At 32.6% G+C, this 27822-nt stretch overlaps 2 protein-coding genes across 10 annotated transcripts in view; both read right to left on the minus strand.

The window, feature by feature from the left end:
- The window catches only part of LOC123672821 (BTB/POZ domain-containing protein 2-like), a 55208-nt gene extending 32232 nt beyond the window's left edge, over positions 1-22976 (minus strand). Inside the window, exon 1 of one of the 4 annotated variants that reach the window (XM_045607127.1) lies at positions 22744-22976. Coding sequence is in view for 2 of the 4 variants with exons in the window: in XM_045607121.1 (XP_045463077.1) it covers positions 15174-15272 (99 nt within the window). In the remaining 2 variants the exon portion in view is untranslated. Of the gene's footprint in view, positions 1-2550; positions 2693-15173; positions 15288-18080; positions 18228-22743 lie in introns of those variants that run through there. The other 3 variants (XM_045607126.1, XM_045607121.1, XM_045607125.1) reach the window with 3 other exon arrangements.
- A 2810-nt stretch (positions 22977-25786) lies between these two features.
- The window catches only part of LOC123672731 (neurexin-4), a 31892-nt gene continuing 29856 nt past the window's right edge, over positions 25787-27822 (minus strand). For 4 of the 6 annotated variants that reach the window (XM_045606989.1, XM_045606986.1, XM_045606988.1 and 1 more), the window contains exons 20-21: positions 27526-27635; positions 25787-26024 (exon numbers count right to left, since the gene is read on the minus strand). In XM_045606989.1, the coding sequence (XP_045462945.1) occupies positions 25917-26024; positions 27526-27635 (218 nt within the window). In that variant the 3' untranslated portion in view covers positions 25787-25916. The remainder of the gene's footprint in view (positions 26025-27525; positions 27636-27822) is intronic. The other 2 variants (XM_045606991.1, XM_045606990.1) reach the window with 2 other exon arrangements.

The raw sequence follows: 27822 nt of genomic DNA on the forward strand, positions 1-27822 counted from the left end.
GTTTATTCTTAACAGCCATAGGGTTCTAGGGGAAGGTTTCTTCCGAAAATTAAAAAAATCGATCAATCGATTTTCCCACAGAATCAAATTGAATCTGCACCGAAGAACCTAGTGGGAAAGGTCGTGTACACCCTTAATACCTAATGATGTAGTTTATCAAAAGGTTGAGGTCACAGTTTCATTCATTCTATTTCACATACAGATAATTTGTGATAATTGAAATATATGTTCGATTAATCTTTCAGTTTCGAAGAAATCACTAACTACAATCTTTCAATGTTGAATTAGGTACTTTGATTTTCAGTACTATTAAGGAAAGTAAATATTTGATTTTCATTTGTCTCAAGCGATCTCGTACGCATTGATTTGAGTTTCTCATGTGATCAATCATATTCAAATAGATTCATGAAATATAAAATTGAAGTCTAATAAAATATTGTACTTCTATGTTTCATTAGATCTGAATAAGAAGAAGTAAGTAGATACTGTACGAAGCACTGAGAGCGAGACTGGAAGGACATATTAAATTGAAATTTCTCTCTTCTTAACATTCTGAGTTGTAACTATTTATTTCATCTTATATCTAATACCTATATGATATTCTAAGGTCTCCAAGGATGCCATTGACGCATGAAGGACCAGTGCTCAAATGTTCATGCTTTTCTCATTTTCTTTCCTATATTCTGTTCGAATTCGAAATTTTATATTATTTCAAATCTTCTAGGTCGGATCTGCTGTTACTGAACATTAGTATTCCTTTCCCAATAGACTGCTTTTATTTTCTATGGTTCCGATGACGCTATCTACACGAAATTTTGCACGAAGCTTGAAATTATCATTCTCTACACACCGACAAAATTCAGAATAATTACTAAAATCGACCAAAAGCTTCAAGAGAAAATGAACTACAAACTCCGTTCACATTTTGTCCAATACCTTAATTTTGCCGTGTGCATACAGGGTGATTCACCGGGATAGCCTATTAGAAGTTTATAGAGAACTAATCATATAATCATAATTTTGTGCTCAGATTTTGCATATTGGGGTCTGAGACAATGATTTTTCTCCCTAAAATATCTTCAGATCTCTAAACTTCCGGTTATACCGGAAATAGACTATTACTCCCTTATTTCATATGGCACACCAAGTATATATTATTGCATCATTAGATAACTTTTTTTATGACAATTTCGACAATATGCCATACCTTGGGTAAAAAGTCAACGGTTCATGAGTCAATGGGATGATGGTGGCGATGAGGACATTTTTACATTATTTCGGCAGATAAAGCTTAGTATACTTAGTTAGTAACATCAAATTTAAGTTTTTTTCTGTGTTTTCCGGAAGTCACAGACTCCTTCACACTGTGAGGAATTGCGGTTTTCCCTCATTCAAGGATCTTCCTCGATAACTCTCAAAGTATTCATTTTAGGTGAGTATAGGGTTTAATAAGTAACCCCCACCATTTTTGTACGTAGAATCGACTGAAGTAATATAGATTCTAATTTGAAAATCTTTAATTTGGATGAATTTGAGTTGTCCAAGCTTATGATCTTCTTATGAACACCCTGTAATTTTTGGACCAAACCGCAAACAGTCTCATACTACTACGTATTTGCATAATCGAAAAATACAAAAATATTTTTTGAAAAAAGATTTTTCTGCCGAAAAATTCAAAAAGATGTGAGTTCTCTACGACACCATTTTTTTTTTAAATCCCATTAACTCATGAACCGTTGAGTGTTTAGCCAAGGTAGGAAAGTAGGCATAGTGCCAAAATTGTCGTCAAAAAAGCTATCTTATGATGCAATAAAATACTGGGTGTGCCATTTGAATTAAGGAAGTAGTAGTTTGTTTTCGGTAAAACCGGAAATTGTAGAGATTTGAAAATATTTTAGGGAGAAAGATCATCATCTCAAACCCCAACATGCAAATTTTCAGCTCGAAATTATGATTAGTTTTCCATAAACGTCTAAAAGGCCATCCCGGTGAATCACCCTGTCAAGTATATTCACACAATATTGAGTCCTTTTTTCGATATTTTTCTTGAAATTATTATAGTTTCCGTCATGCATTCAAGATGAAATTCTAAACGAAAATTGATATTATAATGTTATATCCAATTGGAAATTTTCTTTACGATCGAATATGTAGTTTTGAAACGATCAAGAAAACAACATTTCGCACGGCCATATTTACAGAACCCCCTAATTGGATTTTGCACATTAACTTAACCGAAACATTCGAGATCCAAACATATCCAGAAAATTTCAATTTTCTAGGTATTTCCGTTCAAGAGTTATCATGTTTACAGCTGATCGGCTAAACATAGAATCGAATGTAGGGACGGATTCGGCATCAGTAATTCTAACCTTATTATTTGAGACTACTCCGGGCAGGAAATTCGAAAATTATACATATCGTGAGAAAATGGATAGAACGATCTATTCGGATAACGAGCGCTTAAAAATGCTTCAATCACAAAACCAGATATGCATGCCTTGAATTGAAATGTCTTAATCATATCTAACTTATTCCTTTTTAACTCACCATTTTTAATATAATTCAGGTTATCCTTTTTAACACATAGATTTCTTCTTATCAATTTGAGGGCATGTTAACTACTGGAAGTGTAAAGCGGGATAAAACCTTTTATGAGCTTCCCAAAAAGTGTGGAGGGGGTACCACCAATAGCTTAAGTGCATCTGATTCATCAGCTAATAGATATCCACAGAGATTCCACTGTATTTTACAGAATCTGTATCTGTTGATAATAAATTCAATGTCAAGTAAATGAATGTCAAGGTAAGACTGCTACTCATAGATTCGAGGGATATTGGGTAATGTTCGACAAATCAGAGCAATTATGCAGTGGTGTTCAAGTTTTATATTGACTCGGTCTTCACTTGATGAAAATCCATTTGAATGGAAATTAAATTGCAGTTATTCTATCTCAAAATGTAAAATCTATAAAAATTGCTGCTTAGCGAAACGAAACAATTATTATTTATAACAATATTATCATTTATAATTAAAAAGTGTAAATAAAATTATTGTCATTCCATTTAAATGTTCAAATTGTTTTCACTTTTCCTCCTTTTACCTTTATAACCCTCTGTTGTAAGATTTAAGCTTGTGGCCTGATGAAATGGAGATTCGTATTATCCCCGTATTAATAATATGATTATGAATATTATTAATACAATCAATACCACAGTTATACAGGGTGTTTCCTAAACATGCGGCAAAAATTCAGGGGGTTGTTCCTTGGACTATTCTAAGAATATTTTGTCCTTTGATGATTTTTGAAAAACCTATTTGTTTCGAAGATATAGGGGAAACAAAATTTCAGATTATAACATTTTATTATGAAAAATTACATGAAAATTCAACTCAACCTACAAAAACTGTTGAAGATGACCACCTCTAGCCAGCATACAAGCATCCAATCTTCTCCTCATTGACTGCCGAACCCTTTCAAAAACACCAGGATCATTTCTTATTAAGTTACACCCAGCAATGATCCGACTTCGCAAGTCTTCCACATTTTCTACTGGAGTGGTATAAACTAATGATTTTAGATGGTCCCATAGGAAATAATCTAAGGGGTTTAAGCCGTTTTTAGTAATTGGAATGTTGTTAAACAAATTTAAAAATAAATTGTACCTTCTTAGTAAACACAGTGCGGTACGCATTTTTATTTAAACTATTATTAATTTTAAAAATATGAAAAATGTTGTTCGCCCTGTATCTTCGAAACAAAGAGGTTTTTCAAAAATCATCCAAGGACAAAACATGCTTAAAATAGTCCAAGGAACAACCCCCTGAATTTTTGCCGCATGTTTAGGAAACACCCTGTATATGGAAATGTATACGAAGCTCATGAGCTAATTTAATTCAAGATGAGTTCAGTATAATAAGGGTTGGCAGGAAGACATCGCTCAGCGATATGCCCACCCATTGCACATTTTTATACACACTTATGTTATATATGAATTTGCAATAAAGAGTTCTAATAACAATAATAATATATGCATTTTGAAAATAGATCGTTAAATACACTTCAGTAGGGACAAATTATTAATATAATAATGGAACCTATGTGTGACGAGTTTTCTTCTCCATGAAATACTTATGAATAGTGATATTTCAATAGGGAAACAATTAAACAGAGTGGATACCCGCCAATGAACTGGACTGATTCATAATATGAAGGAGTCCTGTGGTTTTGTAATCTAGGTGAGTTTTTCATCTGTTTTCTTCTTCCGTCATTCTGCAACTTGGAAAATACTCATTTCATGGTCATTAAATTCGTTTAGTGTTATATAATATCCCACTTATCTATTCACCGCGATGGCCTATATTAGAATTTTATGGAAAACTAATCATAATTTTATGATTATGCCGAAAATTTGCATGTAAAGGTTGCAAACAATGATTTTTCCCTTTAAAATATTTTCAGATCTCTACAACTTCTGGTTAAACCAGAAACATACTAATACACACCTAGTATATCATTGCATCATTATCTAGCTTTTTTGATGACAATTTCAACATTATGCCATAACTTCGGTGAAAACTCAATGGTTCATGAGTTAATGGGATTCTTATGAAAAATTGTGATTTCACGAAATGTCAAATTTAGTTTTTGAAACATCGAATTTTAGTTTCTTTCTGTGTTTTCCAGAAGTCTACATAGAGCTTGCGGTTTTTCGTCATTCAAAGTTCTTCCTCGTAGCACTTGAGGTATTCATTTTAGGTATAGAGTTTGCTTAAGTAACCCCCACTTTTTATACGTAGAATCTAGTGAATTAATAAAAAATATATTGATGAATTTGAGTGGACCAAGTTCACCCTATATATCGGGTGTCCCAAGGTGAGTGGCCTATTAGATTATTATGGAAACTATTGATGGTAAAGATTTCAAATTTTGTGGATAGATATTTGGCCATGTCAGGTACATTTTCAAAATAATTTCACATTTCCAGTGTTGCCGGATGTACGACAATTTGGCAACAACTTTGTTATTTTAAATGGGACATCCGGTATTTCTATTTTTTTTATGATACTCCATAAAATATTAAATCTATTCACTCTTACTTTTCCATCCCTATCTTCAACGGTTTTTGAGTTATTAATTATTTTTCGAAATTTTAGATCAAATTGGCGTATTACGAAAATGACTCTAGTTCGCTCAATATTTGAGATTTAAGTCAGAAATTTTGCAAGTCGTTAGATATTGATCTGATCTGTGTCACTGTTTTTGAATTATGGTTGTCAATAATACAGGACGGACCAAAAAAAATCATCATTTGCCAAGTTACAAAATTGTAATAAAGTCTATTTTTTCAAATTAGACACCTAGTATATTTTTCTATTTTTGGAATCAGTACAACACACTCTACAATTTTTCTATTCACGTCCCTATACCTATCTCAACTGGATCCCGAGTTATATGCTTTCAATTCAAAAACAGTGACACAGATCAGATCAATATCTAACGACTTGCAAAATTTCTGACTTAAATCTCAAATATTGAGCGAACTAGAGTCATTTTCGTAATACGCCAATTTGATCTAAAATTTCGAAAAATAATTAATAACTCAAAAACCGTTGAAGATAGGGATGGAAAAGTAAGAGTGAATAGATTTAATATTTTATGGAGTAGGTATCATAAAAAAAATAGAAATACCTGATGTCCCATTTAAAATAACAAAGTTGTTGCCAAATTGTCGTACATCCGGCAACACTGGAAATGTGAAATTATTTTAAAAATGTACCTTACATGGCCAAATATCTATCCACAAAATTTGAAATCTTTACCATCAATAGTTTCCATAATAATCTAATAGGCCACTCACCTTGGGACACCCGATATATTTCGTCCAAACCGTGAACAGATTTAGATTACCACGTATTTGCAGAATCGAAAATAATAAAAGTTTGCTCGAAAAAAAACTTGTTTGCAGAAATATTCAAAAAAATGTGAGTCCTCGTCGCCACCATTTTTTATAAGAATCCCTTTAACTCATAAACCATTTAGTTTTTACCCAAGGTATGGTATATAGCTGAAATTGTCGTAAGTAATATCATAAGGGCATCTAATTTTTCCGAAAAGAATCGAAAAAACACGTTGCTAAGTAATATTTTGACAAGAAGCATGAGTGCTGGTGGCAACAAAAATCCGAGTCGAAGACGAGGATTTTTGCACCTGCACGAATGCTTTTTGTCAAAAAATATTACTTTGCAATGTGTTTTTTCGATTTTTTTTACAGGAAAAATTAGATGCCCGAATGGTATTTGACAAGACTATTTCCTGAGTAACAGATTATTCTGCATCCAATTTCAATGAAGCAGAGCTGCACTTCCTTTTATTTGCACACGTCTGCAAATTCCTTCTTTTCGCATTACGAGCTTCCCTACTAGACTTAAAGATAATGTCTTTAAATGGGTCAAAAATTATTTTCCACTTCACAAAATACATTTCTTGCATTTTTTTTGCAACGGTGTTCCACATTGTCTTCACAACTAGTTCTTTGTAATTTTCACCGTTTTCCTTCTTCATATTCCACGCCCAATCTTTCAGAATTAGGTTTAGTTGTTCTAAAGTTGTGTTTTCCATAAGCTCATAGTTCTTTGCTTTGCAGAATGTCATGAACTGTTTCCATATTGAAGTATGAGTTCTGAGGGTATTATACGGTATACTTTTCTCAATCGCCAGATCAATATTAGACAAAGAATCGCTTCCAAAGCGACTCATTTTCACGATATAAGCTGACTAACTAGCACTTGACAATAAAATCAGAAAAAATTGTTGATCGTCGTTTTCTGGTGTCCTGGGAGATTATAATTACGTTTGTTTTCAAAGGTATTGTAATTTTTGGTGACAACAACTGTCAAGTTTTGCCGCGGGTAAACGCGAATAAACTGCTGACAGGTCCTGCCAAACAGTTTTTCCACCTAGAAACCATTTGTAATTCAAAATTGCGCGTTTCTGATTGGTGCAAATTACGACGAGGGAAATAGTCATAAAAAAACTATCTAATGATGCAATAATATACTGGGTGTTCCATTTGAAATAAGGAAGTTGTAGAGATCTGAAAATATTTTATCGAGAAAGATCAGCGAGCTCAACTGAAACCTGAAAATTTCAAGTTTCTAGGTTAATTCATTCGAAAGTTATCGTGTTCACGATAAATTACGTTTGCCGGACGGAATTGATAGAGCGCTCAAAATGATTTTTTTAATGATTATTTGAGAATGGAGGTAGCTGTAGAAATGATTGAAGAAATTTTCAGGAACTCGATGTTGTCAAATATTTCTCAACATCCCAACTTTCCGTAGATCCCAAAACATCTACCAATTTCCATCAAGCTTCTCGATAAACTGGAGACAATAATGCGTTGATTTATTTAGTCTCACTGATTATGTATCTCAAAATCGAACGTGTTAGAAATCAAGATACATCCGATCTGCATATAAAAACGAAAATTTCAAGGCAAAAGTAGAAAAAAAATTACTCAAACTTCCTCTGCGAATCAAAGTGATACGCATACCTTGAGAATCATACAGCATTACGTTCTGAGGAACGTTCTCTAGCATAAATCGTTCAATTCATGCGTGACAAACGACCCAATTCAATGGTCCAACTGGAAGGTATAAAACATTCGCATATTTCGCTTCCAGCTACAGAATTCGTGACCAGAATCCGGCACTTTTTTTCCATATGAATCGGTAGCTCAATATTAATATCACATGAAAATTTAAAATGATGCTTGGCGTCCCAAAACAAAGGTATTACCTAATAGGTATTAAAAATGATATTGCTTCCGAAGGTAGTGGAAGCATAGCATAGTAATCATTTTGTTGTCATGAAAAAAAAAGTGGTTTGAAATTTTTCACATTTTCTTTGCAATATTTTCAATACACCTATAATATCGAAGAAATCAAAACTACCTCAAAACTCTGCAGTGAATTTGCTTGAATTTTTCATATATTGTAGATTTTTTAGTTGATGAAATGTCTTCATTGCATCACTGCTCTAAATTCAACCGTTTAGAATACATAGGGTGCTAAAAGTAACTCTTTCAAGATTTGAAATGGCCATTGTGAAGAAACTTTTTTTATATATTAAGGAAATCGAGTATGCCTTCAGCCTTCCACAGTACATCAGGGTTTATCAAATTCGGAAATCCTGTGTACTTGGCTCCAAAATGGAAGATGCCCTTAGCGCTTAGCATCAACAGACCAGAGGCACAATATTATTTGTTAAATTAATTATTATCAACATATAACAGTACAATATGAGAACTAAACTTTGTGAATGAGATTTTATTATAACAAAATCGAGAAAATTTAAAAATAAATTGAATAAATAAATCGATGCTCACTTAAAACATTTTTTTTTCGAAATAATAAGATATCAGAAAGCAGATCATAGATATTTTGATTCTATCTCGAGTTACAGATCGTTTCTGAAAAATTGACTGTTTTAAATATTTCGCTATATTTTGGTTTCTGCTCGAGATATTCGAAAAATTCTGAAAAGTCCAATAAAAAGCCGAAATTTCGCTGGAAAGTGTGGAGATATACAGGGTCTTTCACGAGGAACCTCACCCATATTTATACGGGAAACTACTGAACGTATTTTCATGAAATCCAGCACTCATAAGTATTTCACGATGCTGATGAAATCTAAAATATTTTCAAGGCATGAGCACTTCCGGTTTTTCCGGAAATGACGTCAACTTCCGTTTTTCAAATTAGAACACCATTTTTTTTATTGCAGAAATAGATTCCTTAGAAAATTTCAAGTTATTTTGATGTAACATTTTTCAGTTTTGGTTGGAAAATTCTCTCTGAGCGGGAAAATTCGAAAATAGAGCTCCGCTGAAACAAGAATAACTTCGAGGTTTTTGGATGGAAAATTTTCATTTTTGGGATTTTTCAAGATGTAAGATTGATGTATCCACTTTAAAAATCGAAATCGCGATTCATGATACAGGGGGTGAAAAAATCGCTTTCAAAGTTAGGGATGACAAAATCGTGGAAAATCAATTTTTTCAAATTAGAACCCCATTTTTTTATGGCAGATATTGAATCTACGTTAAAAAATAATGTGAGTGTATGCATCACACCCTTGCCCTAAAGTGGATATTTTCTGAGTTATTCACAAAAAATTGTTTTTCGTCTTGAATTTTCAGCTATTTCTTTTCCCTTCAAGCCAAAAAGATGAAATTTTCAGGAACTGTTACTTAAACCATGTTTTAGATTTTACTACCCTAATATGCAAGAGAAAAAAGTTACAGGTTGTTCCTAAATAGATGGCGAATTTTGATTCGAATTTGTATCGGAAACCTCTTTATTTCAACTAATCGGCCATCGGTTTTCTCTCCATAAATAAATAATTCCTTATGAACCATATGCAAAAACTTACCATGTTTTACATTCTTTTTTTTTAATAACAGATATCATTAATTACATCTGCCAAATTCCTCTTTATTCAGTAGCATTTTGTGTTAATTTGGTGATAATTCGTATTAAGTTATAAAATCAATCACTATGCCTAATTTTACCAATGAAGATTATTTAAATCTCATTCTACTTCATGGAGAATGTAATAAAGTTGTAGATAGAACGATTCGACTGTTCATTGAGAGGTTTCCTGACCGACCCAGACCAACGAGAGATACCATTAACAGAACCATGACAAACTTGAGAAATTCTCTAGTTATAACTGCGAGAGTTTGCCATGGTTCTCCTAATACTAACTTGAAGTCGGTTTCAAGAAGGGGTGAAAAATCTACAGCATGGTTCAAATAACAGTTCCTGAAAATTTCATCTTTTTGGCGTGAAGGGAAAAGAAATAGCTGAAAATTCAAGACGAAAAACAGTTTTTTGTGAATAACTCAGAAAATATCCATTTTAGGGCAAGGGTGTGATGCATACACTCACATTATTTTTTAACGTAGATTCAATATCTGCCATAAAAAAATGGGGTTCTAATTTGAAAAAATTGATTTTCCACGATTTTGTCATCCCTAACTTTGAAAGCGATTTTTTCACCCCCTGTATCATGAATCGCAATTTCGATTTTTAAAGTGGATACATCAATCTTACATCTTGAAAAATCCCAAAAATGAAAATTTTCCATCCAAAAACCTCGAAGTTATTCTTGTTTCAGCGGAGCTCTAATTTAGATTTTTTTTTCGAATTTTCCCGCTCAGAGAGAATTTTCCAACCAAAACTGAAAAATGTTACATCAAAATAACTTGAAATTTTCTAAGGAATCTATTTCTGCAATAAAAAAATGGTGTTCTAATTTGAAAAACGGAAGTTGACGTCATTTCCGGAAAAACCGGAGGTGCTCATGCCTTGAAAATATTTTAGATTTCATCAGCATCGTGAAATACTTATAAGTGCTGAATTTCATGAAAATACGTTCAATAGTTTTCCGTATAAATATGGGTGAGGTTCCTCGTGAAAGACCCTGTATATTTCTGCTCCTTGAACTGCTACTAGTGATTTCCCAAATTCATTTGGAACTGCACTCAATGTTGCTTGAAAATTAAAAAATTTTGTCTCACCAAATGTTTTGTTTTAAAAAAATGATTGGACTAGGTTTCTGAGAATTCCTCTACAAAAAGTTCGAAAGGAATTTGCAAAATTCACACACTTAATTCTATTGATGTTCAAGATCTTCAACTCCAACATTCCTATAATACAAGAGGAAAAAATATTCTTCAAGAGGATAAGCCCAAATATTCATATTTACAGAAAAATGTAACTTATAGCTTGCTGACATTGTGGAATAAGTTGCCAGAAAAATTTAAGTCATTACCAAATAAGGTGCAAAAACAAAAACTTAAATCTTTTCTTATTGATAAAAGTTATTATAATATAGGAAAGTTCTTACAGGAGGGTGATTTTGAGAAGTTGTAATTCAATTTTTATAGTTTTTCTTCATGTTTGTATGTATTTTGATTGAATCTACACCTGTATGGTATTTTGATTTAATAAATTATTATTATTATTATTATTTACATAAATATCAGAATATTTCGATTATACATAAAATCAATGACGGAAAAGAAATTGTAATAAAATTTCTAACATCTGAAAGATTATTCCAATTCTGCATTTCGTAGTCGATGTGGGTCAAGGATACGAAGGGTTCCTAGCACACGAGTTAGGTCAGGAAAAATGGGATCAAATGCGCTAAGAATATCGACCAAATATTCTGTTGAACTGGATTACTCATATACGTAAAGTTGACTTTAGCATGAGTTATAGACCTTAATGATTTGTTTTGAATTTCAGGAACGGAAATTGACACAGCTGATGTATTCGTATTGCTTTCAGACTTGAGATTCAACTGAAAATTTCCATTTTAAGAATCAATTGGACGTAGAAATGAAACTTTTCGAAATAAGGATCGAACCAATAGAGGAAAACAATTATTTCTTCAGAATGGAAGAAAAACGACCTGATATTTCCGATAACGAGTAAATCAAAAGGTTTCATCTAAATATGCAGAAATTTAAAAGATTTCAAAAACAAATTGAATCATAGGATGGTAATCTTCTAGTGTTCCACCAAAACATAATCGAAAGGAAACGGAAGAAGAAATCATTCTGAACGTATTTCACCATATTGATTTTCATTCATTTTTGTGTGCTCGTTCCTTAAACTGATCGCTCTAGTATTTCGTCACGATATCTGTAATTTTCGAATTTTGAGCAATTAATGGTCTCAAACGATGAGGTGTTCAAAAAATCATTATTTTATCGTCTTCCCAAAAATTTCGTCTTGACATTATTTTCACTTGGATCCAAGTACAGTTTTCAGGAGAACCTCAGTAGGACTTATCACGATGATGTCTTGCAAATCCGACTAGGGGTTCCGTAAATATAGCTACAAATATTCTCCGATTCATTAAAAAACTCTATATTCCATCGAGATGAAAATTCGCATTTGAATGTAGAATTGCAATCATTTCAAGCATAATATCTAAAAAAAGAATAAGGAAAGCACTTACGTGAATTCAGGAGATTTCGAGCGCTCGTTCAGTCATGCACCCTTGGAGACCACATATACCTATATACAGTTCTGTGGTCTCCAAGGGCCCAATGAATGAACACTCGAAAATTTTCAACTTTACCTCATTTTCTATCTTCTGCAACTTGGCATATCTTTCAATTGCTCTCCAAAAAGTCTAAAAATCCTAAACAAATCAGTCCGTTTTCCGAAATCATTTCTGAGGTTCAGAAAGTTATCAGATCGAAATAACTTGATTATTTTTTTCCATATTGAAGCAACACCGATGAATTTTTGGATGACTCATTTATCGATGACTTCTATTCACGAATAATATTTCAGTGAAATCTAACGGATAGATTCTTCGATAACGAAATTCTATGAAGAAGAAAAATCTTATTTCACGATACTCATAGAATTTTGCATGAACATTTTTTGTTTAAAAATTTCGCAACTTATCATCTAATTTGTGAATTTCATTTCGATCGGATGAATATTGTGCAATCATAGAGAAAACAAAAATCATTCAAGAATAACTATGGAATCAACTTTTCCCTGTAGTGAACTTTATCGAAATATTCTAATGTTGAACATATAAAATATCTTACAGAATACATTCGATGGCGAGACGGACGAACAGAATCGATTTTAACTACTCGTTTGGGACAACTCTCGTCTCAAAAGTCAAAGTTTACGGACATTTGGACCTAATTGTAGTTCTCCTAGAAATATAAGTGTTCGATAATGTTGTAGAAAGAAATTCTCTAAGAAAAGCAGGTATTTCCTACTGTTTCATAATTCCCCTACTGAAAAAGACAAACCATCTGAAAATAAAACGAGATAGAAGATTTATCGACGTCCTAGATACGTTTGGCCCAATTTTTCTGGACCTTACGCGTGTGCTGAATTCACCCTCTGAATCCTTGACCCAATTCCAGCGATCGGACGGAACTGGCACATTTTGGGGATAAACATCTCTAAGCAGTTGTTCTTCTTGGCCTATTGATCCAATATTTTCTTACACGTATTTATATATTTTGGAAGAATAAAATAGGTAAATACTTGAGGAAAAATACAAATCTGTGTAGTAGTTACGAATGGGATAGCATATGAAGCCTTAAAAAATCTTGAAAAGATTTTTGCATCGAATTCTTTCGAACAGATTTCGACATTTTATTTAGGTTTTTTCTCTAATCAAAATCCTTCGTCGAAAAAATAGAGAATGTTGAATAAAAAAAATGGATGCATCATACGTCATTTAAGATTGTTTTTGGGATCTATATGAACAGTGCATCCCATTTTGGGTGAGACAGCCAGGTTTCTCGCTTGTTATTTAAGATAGAGCCTTGCGGTTTTCACGTTTCTGTCCTACTTTTTCGTGAAACTCAAGTTGGTCTAATCAGATTGTGCATAACTGTTTCCGTTCGAAAGATACAGGATGATTTTGGAAATTGATACTTTTCAGACCCCTTCTTTATCTCCGAAGTTATTAGAAATAATGCTGAGGTAAAAACTACGTCTGAATCAGAATTCTGCGTAGAGTCCAGTGGCGTACTCAATATTTTTTTTCGGGGTATGGTTTTGAAGATTCAACACAAACTTATGTTTTTTTTAATCGAACACCATGTGTATCATTACTTCGTTGAATTTGTTATTTTTTTCCCTTCAAAATGATATTTGACACTATGTAGGTAGGATGTTCAGAAATGTTCAAAAAACACTAAAACATCAAATAATGTCCTACTTTTTCGTGAAACTCAAGTTGGTCTAATCAGATTTTGCATAACTCTTTCCGTTCAAGAGATACAGGGTGATTTTGGAAATTGATACTTTTCGGACCCCTCCTTTATCTCCGAAATTATTAGAAATAATGCTGAGCTGAAAACTACGTCTGAATCAGAATTCTGAGTAGAATCCAGTGGCGTACTCAATATTTTTTTTCGGGGTATGGTTTTGAAGATTCAACACAAACCTATATTTTTTTTAATGGAACACCCTATATTTCATAAATTCGTTGAATTTGTTATTTTTTTCCCTTCAAAATGATATATGATACTATGTAGGTAGGATGTTCAGAAATGTTAAAAAAACACTAAAACGTCAAATAATGATGATTTTTTGTAAATGGGCCATGAATTTTCTATGTTTCAGTAAGAGGATTATCACTTTCGATTTTTAAAAGTAGTAGGTCATTGATGACACAAACATCCTTGTTGTTATTATGGCTACTATGCATTTGGGAGCATTGTTTTATCAAGTAGGCATTGACGGGAAAAAACCAATCTGATCTAGCTGTCATCTCTATAAATTATTGTTATCATTATTGATTCTTCTTTTCTATGGGAAATCCATTGCCCATTAACAAAAAATCATCATTATTCGATGTTTTAGTGTTTTTCGAACATTTCTGAACATCCTACCTACATAGTGTCAAATATCATTTTGAAGGGAAAAAAATAACAAATTCAACGAAGTAATGATACACATGGTGTTCGATTAAAAAAAACATAAGTTTGTGTTGAATCTTCAAAACCATACCCCGAAAAAAAATATTGAGTACGCCACTGGACTCTACGCAGAATTCTGATTCAGACGTAGTTTTTACCTCAGCATTATTTCTAATAACTTCGGAGATAAAGAAGGGGTCTGAAAAGTATCAATTTCCAAAATCACCCTGTATCTTTCGAACGGAAACAGTTATGCACAATCTGATTAGACCAACTTGAGTTTCACGAAAAAGTAGGACAGGAACGTGAAAACCGCAAGGCTCTATCTTAAATAACAAGCGAGAAACCTGGCTGTCTCACCCAAAATGGGATGCACTGAACATTTGCTCGAAAGTAATGGTTACCAAAGTCATTTTCTACACCAATTCCATGTTTTGAGCTCGATTAAAAAATCGATATGTCGAAATATTTACAACATAGATATATTGCAAATGGAATATTGTGGCGATAGGATACTATAGGCAATTATTTTTATGCCTGAATTTGTTGGTTTAATTCTAACGCAAAATTCTAGAATTTCACCTTGGTCTTCACTGAAATATGGAATATTTTATATCGATATTTTAGTTCTTTTGTTCAGCTAGGGTGATCAACAATACCGTCTCAAAAATCCAAAATAAAAGTACATACCTTGTGAGAGGATTTCGTTCTCTGTTTGGGAAGCGAACACTCTAATACAGGCATACTCAACCTTTTTTCACCTCGGGCCGCATAATTGCTACTGATCATTCTTGCGGGCCGCAGTAATTTACCTAGTTGTAAAACTAGCTTTAGCCCGCGCGGTTTTCGTTTATCGCGCATAATCAAAACTTTTTTTTTTAGTTTTCAGTTACAAAGTAGCCTTAGTCCTTTCCTAAGCTCTACTAGTTCCTGTCTGTGAACCAAATTTGATCAAAATCGATTCAGTGGCTTATGCGTCAAAGCGTAAGAGACAGGCAGATTACGTTTTTCGCATTTGTAATATTAGAAGGCAAGTGCGAAATTAAAAATATACAGGGTGTTAGGGAAACGCTCCCAACAACGAAAACAGGGAATACTATTGACGATTTTAAGAAAATTTGAATAATTTTTGTTATCGCAATTTTTTATTTTGGTAGGTACCATGATCTCTAAACCCTTTTATTAACATAATTCACGCAATAATGCTAATAAGAGGTTTTAAAAATCATGGTACTGACCAGAAAAAAAATTACACAATAATATGACAATTTAACTGTATAATCAGCTAAAAAAAACGCACCCAAGAATCCATAGAAACGAAAACTACAAGAGCAAAAAACGTTAGATAAGGCATTCTCGCTAAGAAGATTAGGTATAATATGTACAGGGTGGGCAAATTTCGATGTTTTAGCACTACAACTTTCAAACCAGAGGAGATAGACAAAATCTGATATCCTTTTCTCGGTCAATTTTTCTGAAAAACTAACAAGAGTCATTTTTGGCCACCTTCTTTTGTTTTCGAGTTATAAGCGAAAATTGGAAAAATGGTGATATCGACAAACTTCTATATCTTCGCTAATCCTGATGATAGAGCTCTGAAATTAAAACATCAAGCACTTTTTCACGTAGAATCCAGTGGCGTGCTCGTATTTTCAAAAGAGTTTTAAATTACGAAGCTATGACCCAAAGCTATGTTTTTTCAAATGGGAATACAAGATTTCTGTGCCATTTTTTGAAATCTTAATTTGTCCTGATCTCAAAAATATATAACATCATATGGTTTGTATTGATATAAATAATAGAAAATGGTCGAAAACCTTTTTCTATCTAAATATTGATACCATTATTTTTGCGTTATTTCGAAACTTTACTTTTACTATTATGAAAATTGTAATACGGGACTAGGCCGTTGCTCAAGCCGCATAAAAAAAGACAAAGGGCCGCACGTTGAGTATGGCTGCTCTAATACAATGAAAATTGCAAGTAATGATATACGTATTATTTTCTCTTTTCAAAAATTCAGATGTAGTCTACGGTAACGTCAAAAATCCATAAATCGCTAAACTATCATGAGTATTAACAATAATTCTTATTTCAATTGCATTCAATATTCAAGAAAAACAACATCCTGACTCGAAATTTACCTCAGCTGCACTTATTCAACATCATCTGAATGCCATAATAAATTTATAATAATATTAAAACAATTACATAATAAGCAAAAATACATACCTACATAGGTAACCTATTATTGAATATTGAAAAATCACTCCGTAAATATTGAAACCGAAAATAAAAAAAAGGAAAAACAGTGAATTAATGTGAAAAAACAAATAGTTTCAGACCCCGGAAAAACAGAAGAACCTCGCCCAGCGAAATTCATTCCTTGGTCCTTGAATCTGAAGAACCTAACCTAACCTATTATTGAGTATTGAAAAATCACTCCGTAAATATTGAAACCGAAAATGAAAAAAGGAGAAAAAAGTGAATTAATGTGAAAAAACAAATAGTTTCAGACCCCGGAAAAACAGAAGAACCTCGCCCAGCGAAATTCATTCCTTGGTCCTTGAATCTGAAGAAGGTATCATCCCAAATTCGAAACAAAATTTCCAACATTACAATATTTTAAGGAAAACTGTACCGCTTTATATACTGCTGTATTAAATCCAGACGATCTAGGAAACATACACAATTAAAATCTCGGAAGTGAAGATAGAAGTAGGACATTGGGTTTATTAATATTTTGTTCAGTGTCATCTTAACGTCATTGATAATTTGATAAATTATTTTCCTTCAGAAGAGAGAACCTCGACTTTTAGCCCTTAAAATTCATAGATTATGTTTTCCATCTAGGTGGTTCAAGGCGATATTGTATTGCTGTTTCTTTTATAGCAATTCGTTTTATAATTTCTTAGCAAAGCTCCGGATAGATCTCGGCAAATTTCAGAAGAGTTGAAAATTTGTTCCAGTTACCTATGCCAAAAGTTTATTATTGAAAATAATAAACCAAAGTATAACAATAAAATAACATAAACTGGAAACTATTGCGTGTAGACTAGCATGAAACGTTTCTTGGTCATCGAAATATCCATTACTACGCGAATCCTCAGACAATTTGTCCCAAATATAAGGGCCTCCAAGAAAGTAGGTCACCAAACAAGGGTTAAGTTGTGAGGTTGCCATCCGTTTTGTGTTATCGCAGGGTTAGAACATGCGCAAACAGGAAAATCGGTCCTGACTTCGTGGAATTCTAACATTTTCAGATTCAATTAAGTGAATCACATAAAATATTTCCCAAATCTCAGCTTGTATCACTTGCCCCAATATCATGCATATCTTCAAGGAAAAAAAGCACTCGATTATGTACCTGTTGAATTGCTACTATTTTTCATCTAACGACAAGATAACCAAAATTTCGCATATTCAAATCTTTAGGAAAATTTTTAGAATCAACTATCCTGCAAAATATCAAAAGTGGCTCATTCAAAGGGCTAAAACCTGATTAAATTAACCATACTTCGCCAAATCTGACAGCAGCAAAACAAAAACAAACCCAACCGACACATACATACGTTGGCCATGCACAACAGCACTCACCGTCAGAATAGATATATAAATTAGTGAATCCAGTGATTGAAGGCACAGAAAACGTTACTTGCACATCATTTTGATTGAACGGAATACGATTGTGCGATGGGTTTCGCGCTCTGGTGGAGGAGCTTCAGAGTTGAGAGCATTAGAGCTTTTGGATATACCTCACAGCGTTGCCGGATCTTTGGCGCGGTTGTAGTGGAGAACGGGAAATTGCAGATCACGGAGACAGTCACTTATCAAGTTATGAGAAATTGTATCGATTGAGAGCGAGTAAGAGGAATTCAAATTGAATTTTTTTTGTAAAATAGCTTTCTTGAAATTGAAATTATTATTGTCATATTTTTATCAAGGTTATTGCATTCTTTGTTTTTTAGATATATTGGAGGTTACTACTGTTTCTTTACGTACTCATTATGAGTTTAAAATATTGCCGAGTATTTTCTTTGTTATTTATTGGAATCTAAATTGTGGAAAATTCCAAGGAAAAGACTTACAGTATTGTACACCAAAGTAACAGAACATAATATATTTACGATGTTTTTGTTATTCATAAGAATAATTTTTGGCTAATTATTCCCAATAATAAATATGTCGAATCGCTCAAGAAGAAAAAATCGAATAAGGTTCCACTCACTAAAATTGCTACAATAGTCGATTTCTTTTGTTCGAGAACTCGATCCGTTAATTTTGAATGTTAAGAATTGAAAAATTATCCAAAAAAGATATTTTGAAAATTATCAAAATTGAAACAACATCCTGATTTGGACCATGCAGCATATAGGTACTGTTAGTTTTTCATGCGAGTTGATTTTTTTTGACATGAAAGAAAATAAATTAACCAAATCTTTTAAGCTGCAGTATTCTTAAATACCTAATTTTCTTGAATTCGAACCTAAACTCGACCTAAAGAACAGCGTTTCATGAAATTTGAATAACCTTCTTCATGAAAAGTTTCTCCAAAAATTATTATTTCGTAAATCAAATGAATTCAATAGTTTATATAATCCTCAATAAAAAAAATTCAGTTGAATTGTTCAACAATTAATCGTTCAAAAACATAATGATTGCATGAGTTTATGGTTTTATTGGAAGGTTGATAAAAATTATATGTAGGTATAATGTCAGCTCGCGTTGGAGCACATCTGATAGGAACATACATATAAACCATTTGTAGAAGTGTGATATTGTGAATCACTGTTTTTCTTCTTTGACGATTTCTTTGTAATTTTTTGAGTTGTTCGTGAATATAATCTGAAAATACAGGGTGTTTCTAAATTAGACGTGAACCTTAGAGGACGTGTTAGTATGACTCATTTGTTGTCGTTTGTGATAACCAAAAATCAAAAGTTTACAAGATATTTAAGTACTTGTGATTTTTAAAGATTTATCACCTTGCTTAATTTTTATCAATTTTTTCAAGCTGACTGAATTTGATTATAACAATAATAAACGTTAGAATAGACGAAGCAGCGAGAAGACTGAAAGTTAATTTCAGGCGGAAAGTAACAACTCAAGAAATAAGAAAGAGGGCACGTGCTTCTATAAGGGATGGAAGAGATCATTTCAAACACAATTTATAAATACATTTTCTACTGAAATTGTAAGTTTTATTGCAATAAGAAAATATTTTATTCATTACTTTACTTTCTTGGCTTCTTTCCCCATTCAAATCAAAATCTGCTGAAACAAAACTAGTGCATACATTCTAATGGAAATATTTTTACAAAATGAAGAAGGAATTTGGCAAGTTTATAAAATAATTTTGTCATACATAAATTTTGGAATTAAAAAGTTGCAGGCAAATTTATATGAGAAATTTACTATTTTTTTCTTCATATACCAACTTTCAAATCGAGTTCAGTCATCCTATAGCTGATATTCCTGGAGAGGAAGTTGAAGAAAAAAAAAATTCAACATCTAATACAGCATAGTTTTGTTTTTTCATACATATCATATCATTTTCTGATGAAAATAATCTGAAATTCAAATAAAACCTAGCCAATGTGGAGAAAAGACCACAGCTCAAATGTCTCGGAAACTGTTGATTTTCGGTTATCAATAAATATAGCTCAATCAGCAACTGAGAAATCATAACAAGTCCTTCAAAGTTCAAGTCTAGTTTGGAAACACCTTGAAGATTGTAAGATTTCTTTTATTATTTTACTTAAAGTATAATTGTAGATGCATAGTTTCATGACGATATTCAGGATTTTGAATTAAAAGTTCCATTCTATAATATCAATGCAAACTAGATGTTAACTTTGTTGTCTTGCCACGAAATGGGGTAAAATAGAAAACAACACTCAGCAGCTGCATTTTACAATGTCATCATGAAAAATCGGTAGATCTCGGATGAAACCAGCAGCTTTGACAACATGCAACATCAGCGTCGTCCTAGGATTCAAGCGCCGAGGTGAGTCGATGAAGATCTGTACAGCGGGCAAGCTTCATGAAAATAACCATGCTACAGGATGATGTTATTGGAACTCCTCATTCCACCACATCTCCAAAATAAACAGATTAATAATTCTGGCGTAAATCTCTCTTTGTTTATATTTCGACATTTTAGGATGGATGCAATAATTTCCACCTCTTTATGAGATTTGGCAGAAGCCAATTCTCACCTAGTTGAAAGATCAAGGAACGATTGATAGCATTCCGTTGTGTCGAAATAACACTCACCGGTCAAAATACAAAGCGTTCAATGAATAAACAGGCAAGAATGAAAAAAGACAGACATGGAGTCAGAAGCTGTTGAATCTCCGTTCATTCTTGTGCCAATTGCTGCATCAGAGACCACACAACTCTATATGGGTATATCCAAGGGTGCAATTGGCTCATGAATGATTTAAAATCCCTGACTTCACATCAGGGCTTGCCTCTTTTTTTTATATTCTGCTCGAATTCTCTATGATTCTAATGATGATATATCGCATAAAATTATTATTTTATATTTACAAACTTGCGAAATCTTAACTCAGTGAGATCTGTTGTCACTGTTTTTTTTCAATATTCTCTTTGAATTTTCTATGGTTGTGATGAAGCTAGCAGTACAAAATTTTGAAAGAAGCTGGAAATTTTTATTCTAAATAAACACACAAAATTCCATCTCAATTGTATTGTCGTCACGGTAAATATTGGGTTTTTATTTTCCGACATTATTCTTGAATCTTTTATAGTTTGAATGAGGTAATCAGCAAAGAGCTATTTCATGATTCTGCACAGCTTTTGCATGATTTTTGCGCATAATATGCAGAATCTCATATTTCAAATGCAAGTAAATAAAGGCGATATTTCATAGCAAACGTAGAAAAAAAACTTTTTTTACGCATTTGCAGGAATTTACTTTAGTACTCGTAGCAAACATTTATATTTTACAATCGATGAAAAACGGGTGATTCGATGTGATGATTTAAGTTTTGGAAATAATTTCCCGGAGCTTTATCAGGGGAATATAGTGGTTTTGCGCTTTGAATTTAAAAGATTTTAGAATGTTTATCTGTAAACTGAATAGCTCCTAAGTTTCCCAAAAATTTTTCAGACGTCGGACGGTAGACGGATAAACTAAAAATTTCCTAGTATGTAGTGCACTTTTTTCTCGAAGGAAGGCAAAACTTTATTATTGAAAATTAAATTCAAAACCTATATCCACCCATACAGGGTGAGTCTTTGACTTGTACATATATTTCAAGCAAAGATTCCTGAGATCAAGAGAAACACGGGCATTCTGGAGTTGACCGGACTTAAATGGAATTTTATTCATCAATAAAAAACTTTATTCCGAAAATCGTTTCCTTCGATTCCATCAGATAATACTAAAAATTATTTTTATTTATGGATTTTCAACAGAATTGGAAAAAGGTGGTGAAGGAAAAAAGTATTTACTCAGGAATCTCCGGTTGAAACATATGTACAAATTAAAGACCTTGTATAAATAGGAAAACAAATTTATATTTTTTGAGTTAGTTTTTGAATTTTTTTTATTATTTGTACAAAAATTCGAATCCTATTCATTATTAGTTTCTACTAGTCATTTACTAATAAATAGCAAATGACAAAAAAACCAATAATAAATTGTATTTTAATGATTCACCTATAAATTTATAAAGTGAAAAAACAAAGCAAACTACTATCAGGACAAGTACCTATTGTTGACTAAAAGAAAAAATTCGTTTCTCATTATTTCAAATAGGTGCCTACTTCAAAAAGAGTCATTTATCAACTCACCACATACCTAATTGCAATGAAAATTTATACTGCCTTTAATTTTTCGAATAAATTTAAAATTCCTAAACTATTATAATTCCTTCTTTCGTTGCTATCATTTCTTAGGGTGGATATTAGGTACATTTATTTTCTGTTAAACAACCAGATTCTTCATTGAAACATCATCAACATATACCTTAATTATCGATTTGAAAATTACGAACGATCTCTTCGTAACATCCTATTCAATACTAAAAATGGTTTTAATCGCAAAATTTCAAAAGTTTTCTGGTACCGAAAAAGTGTCAATCCGTTCGGTCCTATAGGATTATTCATCATCTTCTAGTTGCTAAGTTCCTTTCAATTGTAACAAGAGATCTTCTCCAATCAACCAAGTCAACCGAGCTATTACTTATCGGTGAAATTCTTTACACAGCTGATGCATGTCAAACAGTCTTACCTTCAAGTTTGAAAGCTCAACAAAACCGAACTTCGACGATCCATCCAAAAATTAATTAATCCTGAATCATCACTCATCACTCAAAAAAATCGAGCACTTGTAGCTTTTGAGCTTTGAAACGACCATCATCATGTACCCCAACTGTAGACAGTAAAGCTTAACCTACACTAAACTAAACTCCCTTTCGTGACTGACAGAGCAACTTGTTTCGCTTTCTCCCTTACTACGTCCACTATTATGACGTCATTTTCACGGGGCCCTGTTTAAAAGAAGGATAGAGGCATTTCCCCTCTTACCTGTTCGCCCTAACAGTGAACAGTCGATACCTGGAACGTCGAGTCAAGGTTCTGGGTTATCTGAATAGAACGCAATTATTTGTTTTATCTGTTCGTTAGGGGCATTAAAAGTTGAATACAAGTCTGGCTTATCTTTATTGTTACTTATAGATTATTACCACATAAACTCCTCAAAATGAAATAGAAGAAAACTGCTGAAATTAAGTTTCGCCATGTTCTTACATTTCTTGCCTTCCAGGGCAACATAACATCCCAAACAACTCTGTAATAACAGTTCAATAAATTTTGTCTGAAATATGATAGCCAAATAAGATAATATTAACTGACCACCTTTCAACCCGGATTTATTTCCAATTGAATTTTTCCTTTGGGGGACCATAACCATAAATCCATTGAAGAAACGAAATCATATGCAAAGAAATGAATTCATGGAAAATTTCCTATCCAGATTACAGGAGTGAAAATTTATCTGCCAACTGCTTCTTCGTACACTGAAATCCACATAAAATTACCATATCAACTCGAAATCGGTGTAATAGAAACTGGAACCAGAGACATTGAGGTCCCGAAAACTCCACGTACTCACTTGCGCAAACGTGCGCAAGTAGTGGTGGGCAAAAAGGAAAAAAGAGCAGAAAACTTGCTATATGTTATATTCAAGCTCTAAAGATATCCTCCTTAGCCAACGAATTTTTGCCCACCCTATATATCCGGAAAATCTGAATTTCCCGTGGAACCACTTACGACCCACTCCAAATTCCCAATACAAATTTCATTGGAATCGAGCCATTACGACAGTAGACATTGAGGTAACAGGAATTCCACGTCTGAGTACCGGTACTTATACCCAGAAAAGCTGGAATTCGAATGGAACCAGAACTGATACCCATACCAAATTCCATCAAAATTAGATAATAATTGTATAACTTAATGCTCTTATAAGGATTTGCGAACACACAAACAGACAGACATGAAATCAGAGTTGGACAAAGTAAAACCCCAGATAAAAAATTTACCAAATCACGACTTGAATTCCCGGAATTTCCTTACTCTGTTGAAACCAAAATGATGTGAAACAATTTCGGGAATGAAAATATTGAATTCTTCCTTAATATTCGCAAGGCATAGGTACACTTGAGAGATGTTATATTTAGAAAATGAAACCTTGATTTTAATATCAAAATAAAATTAATCATTCTTGATATATCTACACAACGTATGCATTGATTGACTGATTGTTTATGACCATTTAAATTATTAGGAACATTAATCCTCTCTGTACCCTTTGAGAATTGAAGATTGATATTTTTTTATTTCGTTTCAAACTTTTAAAATTGATAAGTTGAAGAGAAGGAAAAATTTTCATGTTCTGGACCAGCCAAATAATGAATTGAACTCAATCGACGTTTATAAAGTTGATTCCACTATACTTCAGTTCAGTGATTCATTTACAAATAGGTAATAGGTTTTTTCTTAGCATACAGATTGCATCTGTGTTTGAGATCATTCCATAAAACTTTATTGCAGAAATAAAACCTATGAAATCATATACCGCTCAACCAATTGGTAGTAATGGAACAATATTCAATATTGACTACGTAAATATTTGCTAATACAAGGTAGGTACTCGTAGGTTAATGTCTTTCAAGTATTCACTATTGAATGAAATCATTTCATTACTTCGTAATTCTCTGAGATGATCATATCTTAACAAAATATTAAATTGTTTGATAAATGATAAAAAGTATCGTCAAGTAACAAAAATATATTTTTTTAATTGAGAGAATTTTGAAAATAATATCGAGAAATTTGGTGAAATACCTATTACTATACCACATTGACTCTTTAAAAGAACTATTGGGTAAAATTCAAACTATTCATCATGAGTAATTCTGATAATATTTGATGTAATTTAACAATATTCTCGCAATACGATAAAAATTGTTGAGTGGTACCATAAAAAAGGCTGTGAATTTCACACTATGAAAGAAAATATTTATTTTTACAGCAAAATATCTCGACACGTGGAAAAAAATATATGTAATAAAGATCTATAAAAAAAGTTATTGAAAATTTAGTGACAGGATTCAAACCCTGTTCATTGCTTCCAAATAGAAATTTCAAAAATTCATAATTTCGAAAGTATAAGAGCTAAGGCTTTGAAGTTAAATCGTAAAATTCAGACCCTTCATAAATGATTATAGTTGGCTATAAAATATTCTTTTATACGCTATCCGGCTAGGGTTTACCTACGTAAAAATTTTCATTCGAAATTTTGCTTTCCTGAAAATTTCAAAACTATGAATTCCATCAAGATGAAATTTTGAATAGAAATGTAAAAAGACAAGTTCAAGCCGTATTCAAGATCTCATGTCTATCGGTTATCCAGAACCAAATAAAATCAGAATATCGGAAAAAGTTCAATATTTCAGTGGTAGTTGAAATTTTGCGCAAGATATAAAACACCAATTTCAAGCTTCATGCGAAATTCCGTGTTGAAAACTTAGATAATCAGCACCTTACAAAATTCAAGCATAATATTGATCGAAAAACCTGATATTTCCTCAACATATAATAAGACTAGATTAATTAAGTTTGTACAATAATCACTCGAACATTCATGCTGAATTTTTTATAGATAATTTCTTGTTTTGCACATGATTCTTACAAAAAAACGCAGAAAAATTGAATACTTTTCATAATTCAGGTAGGTATTGCCGGTATTGGTAAATTAAAACACTAATACATATATTGTAATTTTTTTATTAACTTTCAGTTATATGCATATATTTGGACAGAAGAAGAAGATAATGAAAAATTATTATCGGTTAATCATTGTTTGAAATTGTGTTGGTTATTTAGCGGTCCATTTTCAGTCTAGCTCATAATTTCTATACCCTCACTTTCCTTCATCTTGTAGGTCAATGGATTCCTTTGAAGTGGTGGACTTCTTAATCTTGAACGAGTTATTGCTGAAACTGCAACCTAAGGTGCATGGTGCTGAATAATTATCTTCTGTGCATACGCATTAGCTTCAATCATTCCAGAAATTTTAAAAACATGCATGGTGACGAGCATAAAAACTTCATGCGAATAGAACCAGAGCTACAATATTCATATGAAGAGAAGGAATAGTTTTTCTACCTAGCCAATATGGTGTTTCATAGCATAATTTGGTAACGTAGGCATTCTGAATAATGCAACTTCCAAAATAATGTGAGTGCACCCACTCATCAAGAAGACATCGTGGATTTTAGAATTCATACTTTTCCCATTGACGTACAATAATATTGTGCAAATAGATTGCATAAAAATATTGAGGTAGTTGATAGACATCGAATAATATTGTACAATATTGGGAGTTGTGCAATAATATTGAACGTGTGTGTCTGTATGTACCACATTGCACAATAACACCCGTAGATGATGATTATTTTTGAGTTTGAACTATCTGTTCAACATCACCTTTTACGGTTAATTTAATATTACAATATTTCGAGAATCGTGAACTGCTTTTGAAAATTTTAACTGGGTTGAGCACAGAACTTAAATAATTTTCAAACTAACCAACACTCGACATTTCTTCGCTATTCAAAAAATGTTGGGGTTGGATGACACCTTCATGGGGGGGTTTTCAAAACAGAAGATTGCCTGTTTTTTAAAAATCTTCAAAAATTCTTCGTTTGGGAGTTCTAGGAGAGTCGAATTTTCGTAAGGACATCCTGTATAAAGCTAAATTCTGAACAATGGTATCGAAAACATATAGTCATTTAAACAATTAGTTTCATATAAATCTTCTGGATAGATGAAGAGAGGAACCGAAAACGACATATTTTGGAATTAAACTAATTATTTGAAGTGATAGCCAAATACACAAAGACCCATGGTCTGACCCAGCGAAGGAAAGGGAGCAGCAGCCCCCCCTTGGAAGCAAAAAAATGAATCATTATAAAATTTTGTTGCAGGAATTCATTACAATTCTTGGAATAACTATTTTAATATTAAAAAAAAATACTAACACCATTGAAAATTATGAAATTTCGGTTGCCAATGGGGTGACCCTAGTAACGCGCTTGTGAAAAGACCATCTAATGAAGAAAAAGGTAAACAGAAGACAATGTTATTGTCATTATATTATGAAAAAATTGAAATAAAACAATACCATTCACCTAATTTCAGCAATTTATTAGTTTTATTACATCATCACCTAGTGTAACACTAGTCAAATATTGTTTTTATTCCAATACACTTTGAAAATAATAAAAAATATAAGCCAGGGTTTTATTTTGCATTATGTTGAAATTGGAATCAACCACTTTCAGAGAAATATAATTTTATTACATTCACATCTCAAACTATTTTACAAAAATGTGTGAATCACATGCTATCATGCCAACATTGGTTAGTCAGAATTAACTTCAGGCAAATTATTAAGGGTGACTTCGCTTATTGAACTAAATGGTGCTATTCTTTCAATATTACTTACTGATTTTTCAGAATCAGACACCTCCTCATCTTCTTCTTCCTCTTCAACCATTGTTGTGAGAAGGTTGTCATTCTCTTCTGGCGTTTCCCAAGCCAATTCGCTTGCACTATCTAGAAAATGTGAAGAAAAATAGATAAATGAAAGAAAAATAGCAACATCCAACATAAGTAGGAAGTATCCTGCACATATCAAACGTCAAGAAGGATATGGATCTCTTAAGCTTCAATCAAATTTCGAAAGATCTCTTTTGAATTCGAGGCAAGTGTGACAAGCTGTATAAACTCCAAATAGTTTAAA

The sequence above is a fragment of the Harmonia axyridis genome, chromosome 2 (assembly GCF_914767665.1).
Source record: "Harmonia axyridis chromosome 2, icHarAxyr1.1, whole genome shotgun sequence".
Classification (NCBI taxonomy): Eukaryota; Metazoa; Arthropoda; class Insecta; order Coleoptera; family Coccinellidae; genus Harmonia; species Harmonia axyridis.